Here is a 19,958-nt window from a genome sequence, read left to right on the forward strand (position 1 = left end):
CTAAGAAGCAGCTTCAATCATGATTTTGGTGTGTATCTTGCTCTTCCATGATTTTATGATTTCCTCATATATATTTGTATCCATATGCAAAATGTAGTATTTTATGTGTTTTCAAATATTTATTCAATGCTGTGTTTTGGAGATCTATTCATATTGCTACACAAGGACCTAGTTTATTCATTTTAAGAGTGGAAAAGTATTTCATCATAGGATTTATACCACAGTTCAGTTACCTGTTCCTCCCAGTAATGGATATATGGTATATTTCCAGGTTTTTGTTATACCAAATCAAGCTGCCAAGAATTTACATGCAAGTGTCTCTTGGTGCTCATGGGTAGAGCTTTTCCAGGGTAGATGATTAGGAAGCAGAATTGTTGGTTTGAATATTACATAGCTTCAACTTTTCCAGATTCTGACAAATTAGTATAAAGGTGGCTGTGCCAGTTTATACTTATATGTTTGAGTGTCCCAGTTTCTTCATTTTCTGGCCAGCTAATGCTTGGTGTTATCAAACTTTTTTGACTTATGCCAATCAGAAGGCTTTGAAATAGTCATTATTTGAATAAATTTTTTTTTTTTTTTTTCTGAGCTGGGTGCAAAGCACTACATGGCTGTACTCCCAGTGCTTTGGGAGACCAAGATGAGAGGATTGAGGACAGGAGTTCAAGACCAGCCTGGACAACATAGTGAGACCCCATCAAAAAATAAAAAAGTTAAAAAAAAATTAGGCCAGGCGCGGTGGCTCAAGCCTGTAATCCCAGCACTTTGGGAGGCTGAGACGGGCGGATCACAAGGTCAGGAGATCGAGACCATCCTGGCTAACATGGTGAAACCCCGTCTCTACTAAAAAATACAAAAAGCTAGCTGGGTGAGGTGGTGGGCGCCTGTAGTCCCAGCTACTCAGGAGGCTGAGGCAGGAGAATGGCGTAAACCTGGGAGGCGGAGCTTGCAGTGAGCTGAGATCCGGCCACTGCACTCCAGCCTGGGTGACAGAGCAAGACTCTGTCTCAAAAAAAAAAAAAAAAAAAAAAAAAAAAAAAAAAAAAAAAAAATTAAAAAATTAAATAAAAAAATAAAAAATAAAAATAATTAAATAAAAAATGAAAAAATTAGCTGGGTGTGGTGGTGCATGCCTGTGGTCCTCAATGCTGGAGGCTGAGGCAGAAGGATTGCTTGAGCCCAGGAATTTTGAGGTTACAGTGGGCTATGTTCATGCCACTGCACACCAGCCTGGGCAACAGAGTGTGGCTCTGTCTCAAAAAAAAATTTTTTTATAACAAATTTTAAAATTTTTGTATTAAAGTTTTTATTATGTGATTATATATACAGACTTTTTTTCTTTTTTTTTGAGACAGGGTCTTGTTCTGTCACCAGGCTGGAGTGTGGCGGTGCAAACATGGCTCACTGCAGCCTCAACCTCCTGGGTTCAAATGATCCTCCCACATCAGCCTCCCAGTAGCTGGGACCAGGCTAGTGCCACCATACCTGGCTAATTTGTATGTGTATGTGTTTAGAGACAGGGTCTCACTATGTTGCCCAGGCTGGTCTCGAGTGCCTGGGCTCAAGCAGTCCTCTTGCCTCAGCCTCCCAAACTGCTGGGATTACAGGCATGAGCCACTGAGCCCAGCTCAGCATGATTTATTACTATTAAATATTTAGACATTTGTATCCAAGCCTCCATTTATAACCTTGCTCTGGGCTCCACCAATTTTAGAGAAAGACTACTCTGATTCACTGAAATGTATTCATTACTTTCTTTTGCATGAATGTACACAATTTATACATTGATTTTCTTATTATTAAAATTGAGACTGGGCTCAATAGCTAACATCTGTAATCGCAGTACTTTGAGAAGCCAAGGTGGGAGGATCTCTTGAAGTCAGGGGTTCAAGACCAGCCTGGGCAACATAGCTCCTACAAAAACATTAAAAAATAAAATCAGCTAGACACAGTGGCACACACCTGTAGTCCCAACTACTCAGGAGGCTGAAGTGGGAGGATCACTTGAGCCTGGATGAGGCTGTGGTCAGGTGCAAGTGTGCCACTGCACTCTAGCCTGGGCAACAGAATGAGACCCTGCCTCTGAAAAAACAAAGTGAAATTGATTTAAGTTTTTGCTATTAAACCATTATGCTGTGAACATTTTGGTATATGCTTCTTTGTGTACATGTTACATGAGTTTCCCTAGGGATCTAGTAGTGGAATTTTGATTCTTAAGTTTTATGTGATAATACCAAATTGTTTTCTGAAGTGTGTTTGCCAAGTTATACTCCCACCAGAAGAATAAGAGCCTTCCCTTGCCTTACATCGTAGCCAAGTGGTATCATCAGCTTTTTAAAATTTGTGCCAATACAAAGAATGCAAATTGTATCTCGTGTTTTTTTTTTTTTTTTTTTTTTTTTTCTTTGAAGTGGAGTCTCGCTCTGTCACCCAGGCTGGAGTGCAGTGGCACAATCTCAGCTCAATGCAGTCTCCGCCTCCTGGGTTCACACCATTCTCCTGCCTCAGCCTCCCAAGTAGCTGGGACTACAGGCGCCCGCCACCAAGCCCGGTTAATTTTTTTTTTTTTTTTTGTATTTTTAGTAGAGACGGGGTTTCACTGTGTTTGCCAGGATGGTCTCAATCTCCTGACCTCGTGATCAGCCCGCCTTGGTGTCCCAAAGTGCTGGGATTACAGGCGTGAGCCGTCGCGCCCAGCCCTCATTGTGGTTTTAATTCTTTATATATTCTGGGTCTCTAGCCCTTTTAAGTCTTATTACTCATTTTTTAAGTTTGTCTTACTTGGCATCTTAGTAGTTGCTTCTTATTTGCATTTTACTTTTTTGGTCATCTTAGCACTCTATTTTTGTTTGTAACAGTTTTTTTTTTTTTTTTTTTTTACCATTTTAAAAATGGCTAAAACTATTTATTTATTTTTTTTATTTTGAGACAGAGCCTCACTCTGTCACCTAGGCTGGAGTGCAGTGGTGCGATCTCGGTTCACTGCAACCTCTTCTCCTGGGTTCAAGGGATTCTCTTGCCTCAGCCTCCCGAGCAGCTGGGATTACAGGCATGTGTCACCACGCCCAGCTAATTTTTGTATTTTTAGTAATGACAGGGTTTCACCATGTTGGCCAGGCTGGTCTTGAACTCCTGACCTCAGGTGATCTGCCCACCTACCTGGGCCTCCCAAATTAAAACTATTTTAAAGTGTACAGTTCAGGGGTAGTAAATACATTCATGATGTTGTGCAACTGTTACCACTATTGGAATTCCAGAACATTTTCATCACCCCAAAGAGAAACCCCCACACCCATCAGGAACCAGTCCTCATTCTTCCCTTTCCTCAGCCCCTGGCAATCTCTAACCTACTTTTTGTTTGTTTTCTAATTCTGGACATTTCCTATAAATGGAACCTAATAATGTGTGACCTTTTGGCTCTGCTCCTTTCACTAAGGAAACATGATTTGCATTTTACTGTTGCACGTTCTGTGTTGTTTGTGTGAGGCGTATTAAGTCTTCCTGAAGTTCCTTCTGTTGCTAATTCTGCACTGTCCATGGAGTCACGTTGTTGTCGGACTGATGGCCTTAGAGACATGCTGTTTTCTGCAACATCGTGACACAAAAGGGTGCACCCTGTAAGAATCATTTGGGGGCCGGGCACGGTGGCTCAAGCCTGTAATCCCAGCACTTTGGGAGGCCGAGTCGGGTGGATCACGAGGTCAGGAGATCGAGACCATCCTGGCTAACATGGTGAAACCCCGTCTCTACTAAAAAATACAAAAAACTAGCCGGGCGAGGTGGCGGGCGCCTGTAGTCCCAGCTACTCGGGAGGCTGAGGCAGGAGAATGGCATAAATCCGGGAGGCGGAGCTTGCAGTGAGCTGAGATCTGGCCACTGCACTCCAGCCCGGGCAACAGAGCAAGACTCCGTCTCAAAAAAAAAAAAAAAAGAATCATTTGGGAATTTTTTGTTCTCTTTTCACAATCACTACATCTCAAATTTTTAATTTGATCAAATTTGACACTCAGTGTCTGCAATTTTCTTTAGAAATTAAGCTAACAAATGTGATGACATTGTAATATTGTGAACCATGATAAAATCTTAAATAGTGACAAATGAAGCATGTGATAACACAGTATTTTCTACTTTTTACATAATGCAGAGATGGCAAAATTAAACATTTAAAATAAGTAGATGTATTTTTCCATCCATTAAATGGTTCTAATTTGCTTACTGCTTCTGCCTGTATTTACTTCCAAACCAGGCATCTGTGATCTTTACCTATGGCTACTTTGGGATAGAAGAAGCCATAATAACATGGGCGTAAGAAAGGGATAAAAGGTTTCAGTAGCACCTAGGATTTCAGGCCCAGTGAGTAATCACTTTAACCAAATTGCAGCAGGGGAGCTGGTCTCAGGTTGGGAGGAGAGAGGGGAGACTTATTTCATGATCTTTTCCCTATTTCCTATACAGGGAAGAGATTGTATTTATTGTTTTTTTATGTACTATTTTTATTTATTTACTTATTTATTTATTAAAATAGAGACGGGGGTCTCAATGTTTTGCCTAGGCTAATCTCAAACTCCTGAGCTCAAGCCACCCTCCTGCCCCGGCCTCCTGAATAGGTGGGATTACAGATGTGTACCACCACGCCTGGCACTGAGAAGATATTTAAAAAAAAGAAAAGATATATATATATATATATATATATATATATATATATATATATATATATATTACCATTTTAAAAATGGCTAAAACTATTTTTTTTTTTTTTATTTTGAGACAGAGCCTCACTCTGTCACCTAGGCTGGAGTGCAGTGGTGCGATCTCGGATTCACTGCAACCTCTTCTCCTGGGTTCAAGGGATTCTCTTGCCTCAGCCTCCCGAGCAGCTGGGATTACAGGCATGTGTCACCATGCCCGGCTAATGCCAATTTAGAAAATCAAGCTAAATTGGCTAATGCCAATCTAGACCAATTTAGAAAATCAAGCTAAAAGACGTCATCTAGGGAAATCATTTCCTAACATTTTGATCCCACATACCTTCAGCAGAGAACGTTTTGAGCATTTACTCCTAATCCTAATGTGTGTACATTTATTTAAACAGTCTATGATGTAAAATTCTTAATTTGTATACTATTTACTGTTTTACTTTAAAAATTTTTTTAAATCAATTTTATTGAGGTATGATTTACATACAATAAAATGTACCCATTTAAAGTGTATGGAGGCCGGGCGTGATGGCTCATGCCTGTAATCCTAGCACTTTGGGAGGCCGAGGCAGGCGGCTCACTTGAGGTCAGGAGTTTGAGACTAGCCTGGCCAACATGGTGAAACCCTGTCTCTACTAAAAAAAGCAAAAAAAATTTAGCTGGGCATCGTGGTGTGCACTTGTAATCCCAGCTACTCAGGAGGCTGAGGCAGGAGAATCTCTTGAACCCAGGATGTGGAGGTTGCAGTGAGTCGAGATTGCACCATTGCACTCCAACCTGGGTGACAGAGTGAGACTCCATCTTAAAAAAAAAGGTAAAGTGTATGGTTTAAAGAGTTTTGATAAATGGATGCACCTGTGTAACCATCACAACACCCTAGATACAGAACATTTTCATCAGCCCTAAAGGTTCTCTTGTGCCCCTTCTCAGTTAACCAGGGAATCCCCCCACTCCTCCAGCCCTTTCAGCCCAGGCAATACTTTTCTGGGCTGAAAAGATTTTTTTACATTAAAAAATATAAGGAGTTCCAGTATTTTTTCCCATCCATGATGGATTGTTTTGAGTAGCTTCTGGGATGTAGTTACCCAGCTTTGGAGCAGTACTTCTCAAACTTTGACATGCATTTTCATCACATGGGAGAGTCTACTAAAATGCAGGTTCCCAAGTCACGTATTGGAAATTCTGTTCCGAACAGGTGGGCTGGAGTCTGAGAATCTGCGTTTTTATTCATTAGTTTTTAAATTTTTATTTCCTTTTTTTTTTTTTTTTTTTTTTTTTTTAAGACAGAGTCTCCCTCTCTCGCCCAGGCTGGAGTGCAGTGGCAAGATCTCTGCTCACTGTAACCTCTGCCGCTGCCTCCTGGGTTCAAGTAATCCTCCCACCTCAGCCTCTGAAGTAGCTGCGATTACAGGCCTCTGCCACTATGGCCGGCTAATTTTTTGTATTTATTTTTATTTTTATTTTTTTTGAGACGGAGTCTCACTCTGTCGCCCAGGCTGGAGTGCAGTGGCCGGATCTCAGCTCAAGACAAGCTCCGCTTTCCAGGTTTACGCCATTCTCCTGCCTCAGCCTCCCGAGTAGCTGGGACTACAGGCGCCCGCCAACTTGCCCGGCTAGTTTTTTGTGTTTTTTAGTAGAGACGGGATTTCACCGTGTTAGCCAGAATGGTCTCGATCTCCTGACCTCGTGATCCGCCCGTCTCGGCCTCCCAAAGTGCTGGGATTACAGGCTTGAGCCACCGCGCCCGGCCAATTTTTTGTATTTTTAATAGTGACAAGGTTTCGCCATGTTGCCCAGGCTGGTCTTGAATTCCTGAACTCAAGCTATCCACCCAACTCAGCCTCCCAAACTGCTGGGATTACAGATGTAAGCCGCTGCGCCCCAGAATCTGCATTTTAAATACCATCCTAAAGAATCCATTTGCAGGGGTCAAACCACACTTTCAGAAACATGTAATTCCTTAGGGGTAACTTCCTGGAAGACTGCAAATGCAAAGTTTTATGTGGCTTTCGAGTTTGAGGGAGTAAAAGAAATGAATTTTTTAGTGCAGAATGAATGAAATATTTTTCTTTAAGTGATCTTTCTCAGAGATTAGGGGTTCTATTACTTTTATGTGACAGATCAAAAGACATGGGAAACTTTTGGCATCCTAGGCACCAGATCAAATATTTATTGAGCACATACTTTGTGTCACAAACGGTAGATTATTCTAGAGGCTTCTACCCCTTCATCTGTCACTCACAGGATCCTGAAATACTGTCAACCAGTTAATTAATCTCTCTCTGGTTAATATTCCTTAACTTTCAGAGGGACTTACGCTGGGAAGTATTGTGGGGAGTGGTGGGGAGAAGCCAGCCTGTGAGAGGAGAGGAGGCTTGTGTGAACTACTTTCTCTGATCATCAAGATTTTGGTGGCCGGGTGCGGTGGCTCATGTCTGTAATCCCAGCACTTTGGGAGGCCGAGGCAGGTGGATCACCTCATTTTGGGAGTTTGAGACTAGCCCGACCAACATGGAGAAACCCCGTCTCTACTAAAAATACAAAATTAGCCAGGAATGGTGGTGCATGCCTATAATCCCAGCTACTTGGGAGGCTGAGGCAGGAGAATCACTTGAACCCGGGAGGCAGAGGGTGCGGTGAGCTGAGATCGCGCCTTTGCACTCCGGCCTGAGCAACAAGACTGGAACTCATCTCAAAAAAAAAAAAAAAAAAAAAAGATTTTGGCAGTAACGCCACTACCTCCGGCCATCTACTCTCCTTTTTCTCAGTCCTGATGCGGACCCAGGGCGATGTTTCTCAAACTTTGCTATGTGTTGGGATCACTTAGGGAATCTTTAAAAAATACGATGCCTGACTCCTACATTCTGATTTAATTATGGTTTGAATTGGACATTGGGATTTTGTTTTTTAAGTCCCTAGATGGTTTTTAATGGGCAATGAAGCTTGTGAACCATGAACTTAGGGGACTAGAGAAGTCAAGACTGGAGAGACTGTCCATAATAACAGAAAGATTATTGTTTTTGGTGGCACCCGCGCTGTTTGTCTCACTCTTGGTACAATCGTCGGATATATGCAGATTCTTGGCCTCCTGCCTCCCCCGTCCTCAGCAGGCCCGGCTTCCTCTGCTGCCCAGTCTTGCAAGGTCCTCAGTGCTTTCCTCTCCCTTGGTGCAGGCTGGGGCTGCCATGGCTGCAGCCTTAGGATCACCATCTTCTGCAGTGAGCTGGGGCTCTCTTTGTGCCTGGTGTGTTCTGGGTAATACAGTTGTGGTTAAAGCAAGCTCATTGTTTTTCAGCTCCACCCTCTGTCTGTCCCCACATCCTTTGTTACCCTGCTCATATGATCTCGTCCTGTCTATTCTGTTTCTCCTCCATCTTACTAGGGACTCTAGAGGCAGTGAACCATTCCTACCCTCTAATAACATGGCTATTTAATCTTGAATATCAGAAGTATAAACATGGGGAATAGGAATCTCGTGGCTTTAAAATAGTATTTTGTTAGGGTTGTTTTTGACTGATGACATTTTATTCTTTAGATCAATGTTCTCTAGATTTTATCTTTCACATGTCCTGGTTCCTTTTTCACCTGGCTTATAGCATGGTGAGTGATTTCCTGTTTTCTATACAAATCAGCGATCTTTTTGTTTTTGTCAACCCTATTGGGTGTTGGGGAGCAGAGGGGATGAAGGAGAGAAGGGAAAGGGAAGGAGTACTTCGATATAAATTACTGTCAAAAAGAAAAAAAGACTCATACTGTCTCTTTTTGGTCTGTTGAGTCAGAGCTAGCCCTGTGTTTACCGATTTGTGAAGTGCAAGAACTCAGAGGTGAACATCCGGTTCAGGAATCTAACCCAGAATTGAATGTGACAAGCATATCCAGTGATTCTCAGCTCTGACTGCACACTGGAGTCACCTGGGCTCCCATCCCAGTCAAATGAAGCCAGTCTCCAGGGCGGGGCCCAGGTTTGTGTATTTTCAACACTGCCCAGTTGATTATTATGTGTAGCCAGGAATGAGAATCACTGTGCAGGCTAGTTGTTTAGGCTGCACCCGTGGTGAGAGAGAGCGCTTATTGCCTGGGCTAAAATAACATTTTGCTCTGTGGCTGGAAGAGAAAAGTGAAAAGGTCATTTGTTTTTAGGCTTTTGGCCTGAGTTCCTTAAAGAGAGACAATTCTGCCTCTTTCAAGGATGTCTTTGCTCTTTTTTTTTTTTAAGTTATCACCTCCTACTGCAACTTGCCCCGTTTGTTTGAGGTTTATCTGCTCCAAATGTGGGTAGCATTCTGCAAACGCTTGTTTTGTCCTGGGAAATTCATAATAATTTGTAGGAGAGCTCTTTTTGTCCTGGCGAAAGGGGAGTTCCCACAGCTTCTAACCAACCTTCTGTAGGACCTGTTGTCTTTTTTGGGGAGGTGACCCTGAGCTGCCTACACTTCAAGTATGTTCATAAAACCAGATTGTTAGACATGCAAATTCTTGCCCTACACCCCTAGATTTACTGATTCACAGACTCCAGGGTGGGGGCCCAGGAATCTAACGGACCACTTGTCTAGGTGATGCTGATGCATGCTAAAAGATTGAGAATCACCCTGGGATATCTGGGATGGGGCCTGAGAATTTGCATTTCTGACAACCTCCCAAGTGATGCTGATGATGCTGGCCTAGGGACCAAACTTTCAGCATCGTTAGCTTAGCAAACCCCAAGGGGCCACAGGAGACTTTCACACTATTTCCTGGCTGAAGTCCACTAGCCAATATTAGGCACCTGGAGCTGGGACAGAGTGATCAGAAGAAAGTCGGAAGGAAGTTTCTGCCACCTGAAACCTACACATGACCCCCTTCACGCTCTGATCGTGGCCCATGCTGCTGAGCTTGTCTGTACAACATTAATTTTCACTCACGTCCGTGTGAAGAGACCACCAAACAGGCTTTGTGTGAGCAACAAGGCTGTTTATTTCACCTGGGTGCAGACGGGCTGAGTCCGAAAAGAGAGTCAGCAAAGGGAGATAGGGGTGGGGCTGTTTTATAGGATTTGGGTAGGTAGTGGAAAATTACAGTTCTCTGGGCAGGGGCAGGGGACACAAGGTGCTCAGTGGGGGAGCTTTTGAGCTAGGATGAACCAGGAGAAGGAATTTCACAAGGTAATGTCATCAGTTAAGGCAGGAACAGGCCATTTTCACTTCTTTTGTGATTCTTCAGTTACTTCAGGCCATCTGGATGTGTACGTGCAGGTCACAGGGGATATGATGGCTTAGCTTGGGCTCAGAGGCCTGACACGAATCACAACAAATAGTGCCTATCACATACTGTGTTCCTACCACACCCTTTATGTGATTTATGTACACGATCTCTGCTTGCACCCTGCTTAAATAATAGTGTGGGAACAGTGGCTTAAATCATTCTGGATGCCGATTTAAATTTTTTTGATTTGAGAAGGTTTCAGATCTGTGTTCATTTTTCCAGCTTAGGTTTTTGCTTGTGTTTTGGGATACCTGTTCATTACTGGATCTTCCTCTTATCTCAGTCACCTTTGATTTCTCATTTTATCAGGCATCGGTTTCCCAAAGTAGGATTATCGTGACTACTAAATTAAATAACAGAGGTAAAGTTCCTGTCACTTAGTAAATGCGTAATAAATGTTAATTTCTGTGCTTAACCCAGATAGAAGGGAAGTGTAAACTGCCCCACCTTCGTGGCTGATTGTCGTACCTGAGCGAGTTAGAGAGAAACGCTACACTTTGAGACGAATTTAAGAGTCCTTTATCAGCCAGTGACCGAGAGACGGCTAACGCTCGAAACTCTCTCAGCCCTGAGGAAAGGGCTTGATTTTCCTTTATACTTTAGTTTAGAGAGGGGAGGCGGAGCTTAATTACAGCAATTCTACAGAAGTAAACACATGCAAAAAAATTAAAAAGACAAATGGTTACAGGGAAACAAACAGTTCCAGTTGCAGGGGCTCTACATCTATCATAAGGCGATAGATATGGGGGCTCTGCCGCACACAAACTCAGGGCTTTACGGTGTTACCTCATGAGCAAAATCCTGGAAACTTCAGACATTGCTTGCTTCAGTACCTTATCAGTGAATTGGACTCTTTGATATGTTGAGAGTCAGCTTACACAAGGTAACTCCTTGAGGAAGGGGGTGGGTAAGGAGTCCTTGATGTCTTGTAAATGAAGGAGCCAAATGGAGTTTGTCCGGTTTTGTCAGCTAAGGGAGAGCCTATTCATGTGGAAACAAGGCTAGGTGATTAAGGGAGAGTCTAAAAACAAGGTTAGGTATTACATGATCAATATCCTGAAATTAGGGCAAAGAAAAAGCCCCTAAGAAGCCGCTGGGGAGAAGTCTAGGGAATCTGGGAAAACGAAGCATAGTTTGCCAGGGAAGGGGCTGCAGGTCAGACCCAGTCGAGACAGAGATGTTGCAGGTCGAGACTGGGTTCAGGGTGAGAATCACAGAATCTAGAGGAATAAGAAGCTTGCCTGAGGATGGAGATGAAAATGAAAAAGAAAACCAGGCCCCCAGGTGGGCAGCACCAGGGACCCCAGCCAGTGAAGCATGGGCCAGCTTTGACTTTTCTTTCAGACATGAGCACCTTGGGTAGCTTTGGAAAAGCCTGGACACTTGGGGTTTCAGGCAGAGGGCTCCCCATTAGGATACCTGGCTTCCTTTAGTTATTTAGAGGAAGTGCTGACTTCAGGGACCTTGGAAGTGCCACACTCCTCATCTAGCATAGGACAGGAAAAATTCTGCATCGCGCCGTGATCTGCACAGGTGCGGTAGGCTTGGCTCTAAGTTCAGGACGTCTGGGCTGGAGCTAAAGGGGAAGCAAAGATTCTTAATTCCTTCTGACTAACAAGTTGCTAAATACATCAGAGCCAGAGGGCAGAACCTGTCTAGTGGTGGGAAGTTTCAGTGAGGTCATTTTCAGCTCAATATCAAGAAGAATATTAGGGTGGCATGGTGTCTCACGTCTGTATCCCAGCACCTAGGCCTAGGTGAGAGGATCGCTTGAGCCCAGGAGTTCAAGGCTGCAGTGAGACATGATTGTGCCACTGCACTCCAGCCTGAACAACAGAATAAGACCCTGTCTCAAAAAAAAAGAAAAGAAAAAGAAAACGTTAATGGTAATGGCTAATGGCCACCAGCACAATGAGGTAAGATCCTTGTGAGATAAAGAGGCTCAGGCTCATCTGGTCAATCCACCATAGAGAGGATTTCTGCTTTGAGGTGGAGGCTGGAGGGGATTACCTTTCTTTTTTTTTTTTTTTTTTTTTTTTTTGAGACAGAGTCTCCCTCTCTCGCCCAGGCTGGAGTGCAGTGGTGCAATCTGGGCTCACTGCAAACTCCGCCTCCTGGGTTCATGCCATTCTCCTGCCTCAGCCTCCTGAGTAGCTGGGACTACAGCTATTTTTAGTAGAGATGGGGTTTCACCTTGTTAGCCAGGACGGTCTCGATCTCCTGACCTCGTGGTCCACTCACCTCGACCTCCCAAAGTGCTGGGATTACAGGGGTAAGCCACCGCGCCTGGCTGGCTGGAGGGGATTATCTTTCAAAGGCCCTTCTTGCTGTAGGAGTCCTTCCTCCGGGATTGATAAAGTGGAGTCTTAGCCCAGCTGCTGAGGGTTCTGGGTAGGGGCTGGCGGGGACTGGTTATCTGAAACCACAGTGCAGGACCAAAAAGCAGAGGTCGACCTTATCAAGGAGTGCCAGGAAGCCAGGGTCACCGGGTGGAGAAAGCAAGGAGACGGCCTGCCTGGGAGAATGGCAAGGATAGAGGCTGTCGCTAGAGCCTGAGTGACTGGCCTTGACTTCTCCAGGAGGCAAGGTACATGGAGGGCTGGCCGGGTTTCAAGGGCTCTGCTCCTGGTCGACAGAGTCCTTGGTTCTCTATTTTTTTCATATGAGGTTACACTGTAAGATCTGAAGACAATCTGGAGAGTTGTAGACACGATTTACACACAAACAATAGCATTGAATAAGTGACTTTTAAAGATTAATTCTTAGAGAATAACTTTTACCTAGATGTTTACATTTTCAAAAAATCATCAATTTCAATAAAATCATTTTGCATTTCTATTTACCGGTGACAATTAAAAAATAATAGTGCAACAGATAATATTCAATATTTTGGAAATGAAGGAAAACTATTAAAAGAAAAATTTAAATTCACAATAGGAAAAAACAGAATAAATGGAGGGATATTTTCTGTTCCAGAATCAGAAGATTTAATGAAGTTAACATGCTATACTTAATATCCAATCTAATTTATGGAGTTAATAGAAATTACATTCCCAATGTACTGTTTTATGGAAATTGAGATAATTTATTCCCTAATAAAATTTTTATAATGAAAATAATAGGCTGGGTGTGGTGACTCACATCTGTAAGCCCAGTGCTTTGGGAGGCCAAGGACGGAGGATCAAAGAAAAGAATAGTTAAGCACACTAAAGAGTTTTTTGAAAAGGTGTAAGCCAATTATATGAAAAATTACTGTTAATATTTAAAGTATATTTAAAATGTTAACAAAGGGCCAGGCGTGGTGGCTCATACCTGTAATCCCAGCACTTTAGGAGGCTGAAGCAGATGGATCACCTGAGGTCAGGAGTTCGAGACCAGCCTGGCCAACATGGTGAAACCCTGTCTCTACTAAAAATACAAAAATTAGCCGCGCCTGGTGGTGGGGCCTGTAATCCCAGCTACTCGGGAGGCTGAGGCAGGAGAATTGCTTGAACCCAGGAGACGGAGGTTGCAGTGAGCTGACATGCTGACATCTTGCCATTACACTCCAGCCCTGGCAAGGAGAGCAAAACTACATCAAAAAAAAAAAAAAGTTAACAAAGGACATTTAGACTTTATGATATTGATATGCTGTGGGCCGGGTACAGTAGCTCACACCTGTAATCCCGGCCCTTTTGGAGGCCTAGGCAAGTGGATCACTTGAGGTTGGGAGTTCCAGACTGGCCAACATGGTGAAACCCCCTCTGTACTAAAAATACAAAAATTAGCCAGGGGTGGTGGCGCATGTCTATAATCCCAGTTATTCAGGAGGCCAAGACATGAGCATTGCTTGAACCCAGGAAGTGGAGGTTGCAGTGAGCCAAGAGAACGTCACTGCATCTCAGCCTGGGCACAGAGAGAGACCCTGTGTCAAAAAAAAAAAAAAAAAAAATTAATATGATATTATATGATAAATTGTATGATATAGGATTCAAAGCAGAACAGTAGATTGATTAAAAACACAATAGGGATTACAATTGTTCTTTGTAAATTTTTTATTTCTTTTTATTTTTTATTTTTTTTGAGACGGAGTCTCGCTCTGTCGCCCAAACTGGAGAGCAGTAGGCTAGGGCTGGGTGCAGTGGCTCATGCCTGCAATCTGAACATTTTGGGAGGCTCAGGCGAGCGGATCACTTGAGGTCAGGAGTTTGAGACCAGCCTGGCCAACATGGTGAAACCTCTTCTCTACAAAAATACAAAAATTAGCCAGGCACAGTGGCAGGCAGCTGTAATCCCAGCTACTTGGGAGGCTGAGACACGAGAATTGCTAGATTCTGGGAGGTGGAGGTTGCAGTGAGGGCAGATCTTGCCACTGCACTCCCCTAGGTGACATCCCCTGGGAGACAGAGTAAGACTCAGTCTCAAAAAAAATAAATGAATAAAATAAAGCAGTAGTGTAAATTATAAATGTCAAATTGGAAGGACCTGGTAAGAATTCAGGGCCGGGCACGGTGGCTCAAGCCTGTAATCCCAGCACTTTGGGAGGCCGAGACGGGCAGATCACGAGGTCAGGAGATCGAGACCATCCTGGCTAACACGGTGAAACCCCGTCTCTACTAAAAAATACAAAAAACTAGCCGGGCGAGGTGGCGGGCGCCTGTAGTCCCAGCTACTCCGGAGGCTGAGGCAGGAGAATGGCGTAAACTTGGGAGGCGGAGCTTGCAGTGAGCTGAGATCCGGCCACTGCACTCCAGCCTGGGCGACAGAGCAAGACTCCATCTCAAAAAAAAAAGAATTCAGCAATAATAATCTTAACTCTTGATAAAAAGGAAGAAATGCAAAACTATTTGAAATAAAGCTGGCAAAAATTAATATTAAAAAATATAAAGAATAATTACACATCTGTAGGTCAGTCAGTATTCATTCTCTAGTAAACGGTTAAAGGATACGAGCAAATAGTATAAATAAGAGGAAACACAAGCAGGAAGCCAACATTTGGGAACATTTTGGTCTTACTAATAATGAAAGTGTGAATTAATAAAAGTATAAGTCTTTCAGGCCAGGCGCAGTGGCTCATGCCTGTAATCCCAGCACTTTGGGAGGCCAAGGTGGTGGATTGAATTACCCGAGGTCAGGAGTTCAAGACCAGCCTGACCAACATGGTGAAATCACATCTTTACTAAAAATAAAAAATTAGCTGGGCATGGTGGAGCATGCATGCCTGTAATCCCAGCTGCTTGGGAGGCTGAGGCAGGAGAATCGCTTGAACCTGGGAGATGGAGGTGACAGTGAGCTGAGATTGTGCCACTGTACTCCAGCCTGGGCAACAAAAGCAAAACTCTGTCTCAAAAAAAAAAAAAAAAACAAAAAAACAAAAAAACAAAAAAAACAGGCTTTGATATGAATTACTTGTGTTTCATATCTATTGAAGTAGCATGATGACAAAATCCAATGTGAACGTGCTTGTATGGGAAATAGACACACTCCTAGATTGCTGGTGTGTTTTCTGGACAACAGTAGATGAAAATGAAACACAAGCTGCCAAGAAAATTATTGTTTTCTTTAAGGCAATATGCCCAAAGGAATAACTCTCAGGAAAATAATGTATAAGAAGAAAGGGTATTTGTATAAAAATAATGCTAGCCACATTATACTAGCGAAAATCTGGGCATTACCCAACTACCTGACAACTTGATAATTGTGGTGAAAACTAGAAAATATTAATATGTGGTCATATTAATAACTACTAAGGCCATAAGCCTAAGGATTTTGACACTATCACCCGTAGAATATTTAACTTAAAAAGTGGAATGATAGCCAGGTAAGGTGGCGGGCACCTGTAATCCAGCTACTTGGGAGGCTGGGGCAGGAGAATCACTTGAACCCGGGAGGCGGAGGTTGCAGTGAGCTGAGATCGCTCCATTGCACTCTAGCCTGGGCGACAAGAGTGAGAATCTGTCTCAAAAAAAAAAAAAAAAAAAAAAAAGTGGAATGAGGCTTGGCATGCCTGTAGTCCCAGCACATTGGGAGGCTGAGGTGGTTGGATCACTTGAACCCAGGAGTTTGAGACCAGACCTGGGCAACATAGCAAAACCCTGGCTCCACAAAAAATTTAAAAATTAGCTGGGTGTGGTGGCTCATGCCATAGTCCTAGCTACTTTGGAGGCTGAGGTGGGAGAATCACCTGAGCCTGGGGAGGTTAAGGCTACAGTGAGCCTGATCACACCACTGCTCCCCAACCTGGGGGCAGAGAGTGAGACCTTGTCTCCTCAAAAAGAAAAACATGTGGAATGAGTTTGTTATATGGACATTGATAACTGTCAAATTATGTTTGCCTAATAAGAGCAAAAGTGCTACTAGTGTTTCTTAGTGATCTCAATAAGTGCTTCTCAGACTTTAATGTGATTAAACCAAGCGCTCCATCATGCTTCTATCTGTAGCTTCCATATAGGAAAGTTTATATTATACAACAATTCCATGATCATGGAAAGTTCTACTGGACATTGTTGAACTAAATCATTAAAGTCTCAAAGTGAAGGGAATGTTACATCTTTTTCTGTAGAGTTGTTGGAAACATACAATTAAGAACTTGTTCCATTCCTTTGTAGTCACAAATAAGTATGTACATTGGTATATAAGACATACAAGAGATACAGCAATGAGCAATGTTATATAATGAAAAGATTAGATAAATGGAACTCTTTTGTCCCATTGATTTTTACTGCAGTCCTGGATGTGTTTTCATAATTTGTTCTCTCTTTCTTGATAGGCAATCATTTTTAATAGATCTGTTTTAGTTTCTTTGCCAATCTTTTCCTCTTTTGACCTTTCTGAGCTATATACAAATTATAACTTAATGTATACTAGAGGAAATGCTGTTTAAAGAAGTATTGCAATAATTTAAATTCAGATATATGTATGTATTTGAAGAAGATACACCATACTCCTATCTACCTGTTTCATGAATTTATTTTACTAAAGTGTATTTTTGGTCGGGCGCAGTGGCTCATACCTGTAATCCCAGCACTTTGGGAGGCTGAAGCGGGCAGATCACCTGGGGTCAGGGGTTCAAGACCAGCCTGGCCAACATGGTGAAACCCCATCTCTACTAAAAATACAAAAAATTAGCTGGGTGCGGTGGTGCGTGCCTGTGGTTCTAGCTATTCGGGAGGCTGAGTCAGGAGAGTCGCTTGAACCCAGGAGGTGGAGATTCCAGTGAGCCGAGATTGCACCACTGCACTCTAGCCTGGGCGACAAATGAGAAACTTTGTCTCAAACAACAACAACAACAACAACAACAACAAAACAGTAAAAAAAAAAGAAATAATGAAGTGTATTCTTTAAGCAGAACCAACCTGTTTCTGTTATCAAAGGATATGGGCATGGGTCTTTGCTGACTGAAAGTTTTATGGCTGATTTCTGTTTCTTTGCATCTGTGAAGTAGAAATACTGACCATTGTCGTGTTTTCTTCCAGGAATTTATGCAAATATTCTCATGAGGTTCTCTCAGAAGAGAACTTCAGAGTCCTGAAAAATCATGAACTCTCTGGACTTAACAAAGAGGAATTAGCAGTGCTCCTCCTCCAAAGTGATCCTTTTTTTATGCCTGAGGTAAGTTGTGACTCCTCAGTTTAAGGAGGGAGAATATTGCTGGCAGTATTGTGTCACAGATATTTTGGAGTAGGAGCAGAGAAAATTCAAAATTAATGCCAGGGTTCTGCAGGTGGCAGTCGAGGCTGTTGCTGAGTGACCTAAGAGATCCCAGAAATTTCTCTCCTATTTGAGGTTTTAAAAGAATGTGAGTCTGGAATACCTCTTCCACTGGGCTGCAAGGGAACCCTGTGTGAGTAAGTATGAACTGAAGATCTGATAGTAGTCAGACTACTTGATGCTTTAAATCAAGGTGGCTTCTTGGAGGAGATGGACTTTGGAGTGAGGTTGGGAAGATGGCAGGGAAGATGAGGGTAGGCTAAGCTGTTGTAACAGGTATCCCCTCAAAATGCAGTGATTCAAATAAAATGTAATTTAGTTTCTCTATCACTTGATAATCTAGGTCAGGAGTCAGCAATCTATAACCCAGAGCCCAAAGCTGGCCTGCCACCTTTTTTTTTTTTTTTTGAGACAGAGTCTCCCTCTGTCACCCAGGCTGGAGTGCAATGGTGTGATCTCAGCTCACTGCAACCTCTGCCTCCCAGGTTTAAGCAATTCTCCTGCCTCAGCCTCCCAAGTAGCAGGGATTACAGGTGCCCACCACCATGCCCGGCTAATTTTTATATTTTAGTAGAGATGGGGTTTCACCACATTGGCCAGGCTGGCCTCGAACTCCTGCCCTCAAGTGATCTGCACACCTTGGTCTCCCAAAGTTCTGGGATTACAGGTGTGAGCCCCTGCACCTGGCCTGTTTTTATAAACAAAGTTTTATTGGAACACAACCATACCTATTCGTTTATGACTGCTTTCACCCTGCAAGGGTGAGTTGAGTAGTTGCAGCAGAAACAGAATGACCTACAAAGCCTAAAATATTTACTATCTGACCCTGTATGGAAAAGGTTTGCCAACTCTTGCTTTTTCCTGGATGTGGATGGGGGGTAGCCCGAGTTGTCAGGCAGCTAGACTTGATGATGTCATCAAGGGACTCAGGTCAGTAGGTCAGCTCTGTTATCTTCAAAATGTGGCTTCCATCTCAGTGTACAATGAGTCTGTACCCACTGTCACCATTTTCTAGCCAATGGAAATGTAGAGAGGAAGTAAATGGAAGGCAAGCAGTTTCCTTTTTTAAAAGATGTGACATGGACATTGTTTATGGCCCATCTGCTCAATCACATTGTCCAGAGATTATTACATGTCACACTTAGCTGAAAGGGAGTCTGGGAAATGTAGTTTCTGTCTGGGTAACCATGTGTCTACCTAAAACTTGGGAACTTCTTTTACTATTAACAGTTTCTTCCACTCAGGAATATAGACTTAAGGATCAGAGAATACTGTTTAAAGAGTGGTTTCTGGCCCAATAAAATCCATGAATAGAGAAGTTAGCCTCACAGTTAAAGAGAGGCATAGAAACATAATGGGTGAGTGGAAGGGATGGAGAAAATGTAAGTAAAATTGAAATTCATTTGCACTTTTTTTTTTTTTTTGAGACAGGATCTTGCTCTGTCACCTGGGCTAGAGTGCAGTGGCATGATCAGGGCTCACTGCAGCCTTGACCTCCTGAGTTCAAGTTATTCTCCTGCCTCAGTCCCCCAAGTATCTGGGACTACAGGCATGAACCACCATAGCTGGCTAATTTTTTTTGTAATTTTAGTAGGGACAGGGTCTCACTATGCTGCCCAGGCTGGTCTTGAACTCCTGAGCTCAAGCGATCCTCCTGCCTCAGCCTCTCAAAGTACTAAGATTACAGGCGTGAGCCACTGCACCCAGCTCAGATGCACTTTTATATACGGTGAGATAGCTGTTGGGGACTTCTGGAGGCTTAAACACTTTTTGACTCTGAGCTCAGTGTGTTTCCCTAAGAACTTAAAAAACTTATAACATGAGAAGTGATTTTGAGTTGGCCACTGAGCTCAGGAGAGATATGAGTGCAAGACACATTATAAAGACTTGTTGGGGGTTAGGGGGAGGAAAATATGCCCCATTTTCTCTCCAGCCCCATGCATTCTTCTATCTAGATACTTAGATTTGTTTCTCTGTTTCTCTGTCTCTGTCTCTCTCTCCCTCTTTCTCTGTCTCTCTCTCTCTCCCTCTTTCTCTGTCTCTCTCTGTCTCAATTCCAGGAGTCCAAGGTTTAAAGGTCTTGTCTTGGGATATCTATGGGCCTTGGCCTAGATACTAGCCCAGTCCCCCATCACTACCAGCATGGGAAAAATGCCTTATACATCAACCCTGTTAAAGCTCCCACTGACGATCAGAGACATCCCATCCTTTTCCTTTCATTGAGGGAATGACAAGCTGGAGTCTTGCCATGACACTTGAGAGAAGGTATTTTGTGGTCTATCCTTAGTCTAGTGTTAACCTGGAGGCTTGGAAAGGCCATTCTTCATGTCT

The 19,958-nt window shown here is 43.1% G+C and overlaps 1 protein-coding gene across 3 annotated transcripts in view; it reads left to right on the forward strand.

Annotated features, from left to right (window-relative positions):
* ZC3HAV1 (zinc finger CCCH-type containing, antiviral 1) overlaps positions 1-19,958 on the forward strand; it is a 72,219-nt gene that overhangs the window by 6,782 nt on the left and 45,479 nt on the right. For all 3 annotated transcript variants that reach the window (XM_010356299.2, XM_010356300.2, XM_030932167.1), the window contains exon 2: positions 17,393-17,528. In XM_010356299.2, the coding sequence (XP_010354601.1) occupies positions 17,393-17,528 (136 nt within the window). The remainder of the gene's footprint in view (positions 1-17,392; positions 17,529-19,958) is intronic.

The sequence above is a fragment of the Rhinopithecus roxellana genome, chromosome 6, assembly GCF_007565055.1.
Source record: "Rhinopithecus roxellana isolate Shanxi Qingling chromosome 6, ASM756505v1, whole genome shotgun sequence".
NCBI lineage: Eukaryota > Metazoa > Chordata > Mammalia > Primates > Cercopithecidae > Rhinopithecus > Rhinopithecus roxellana.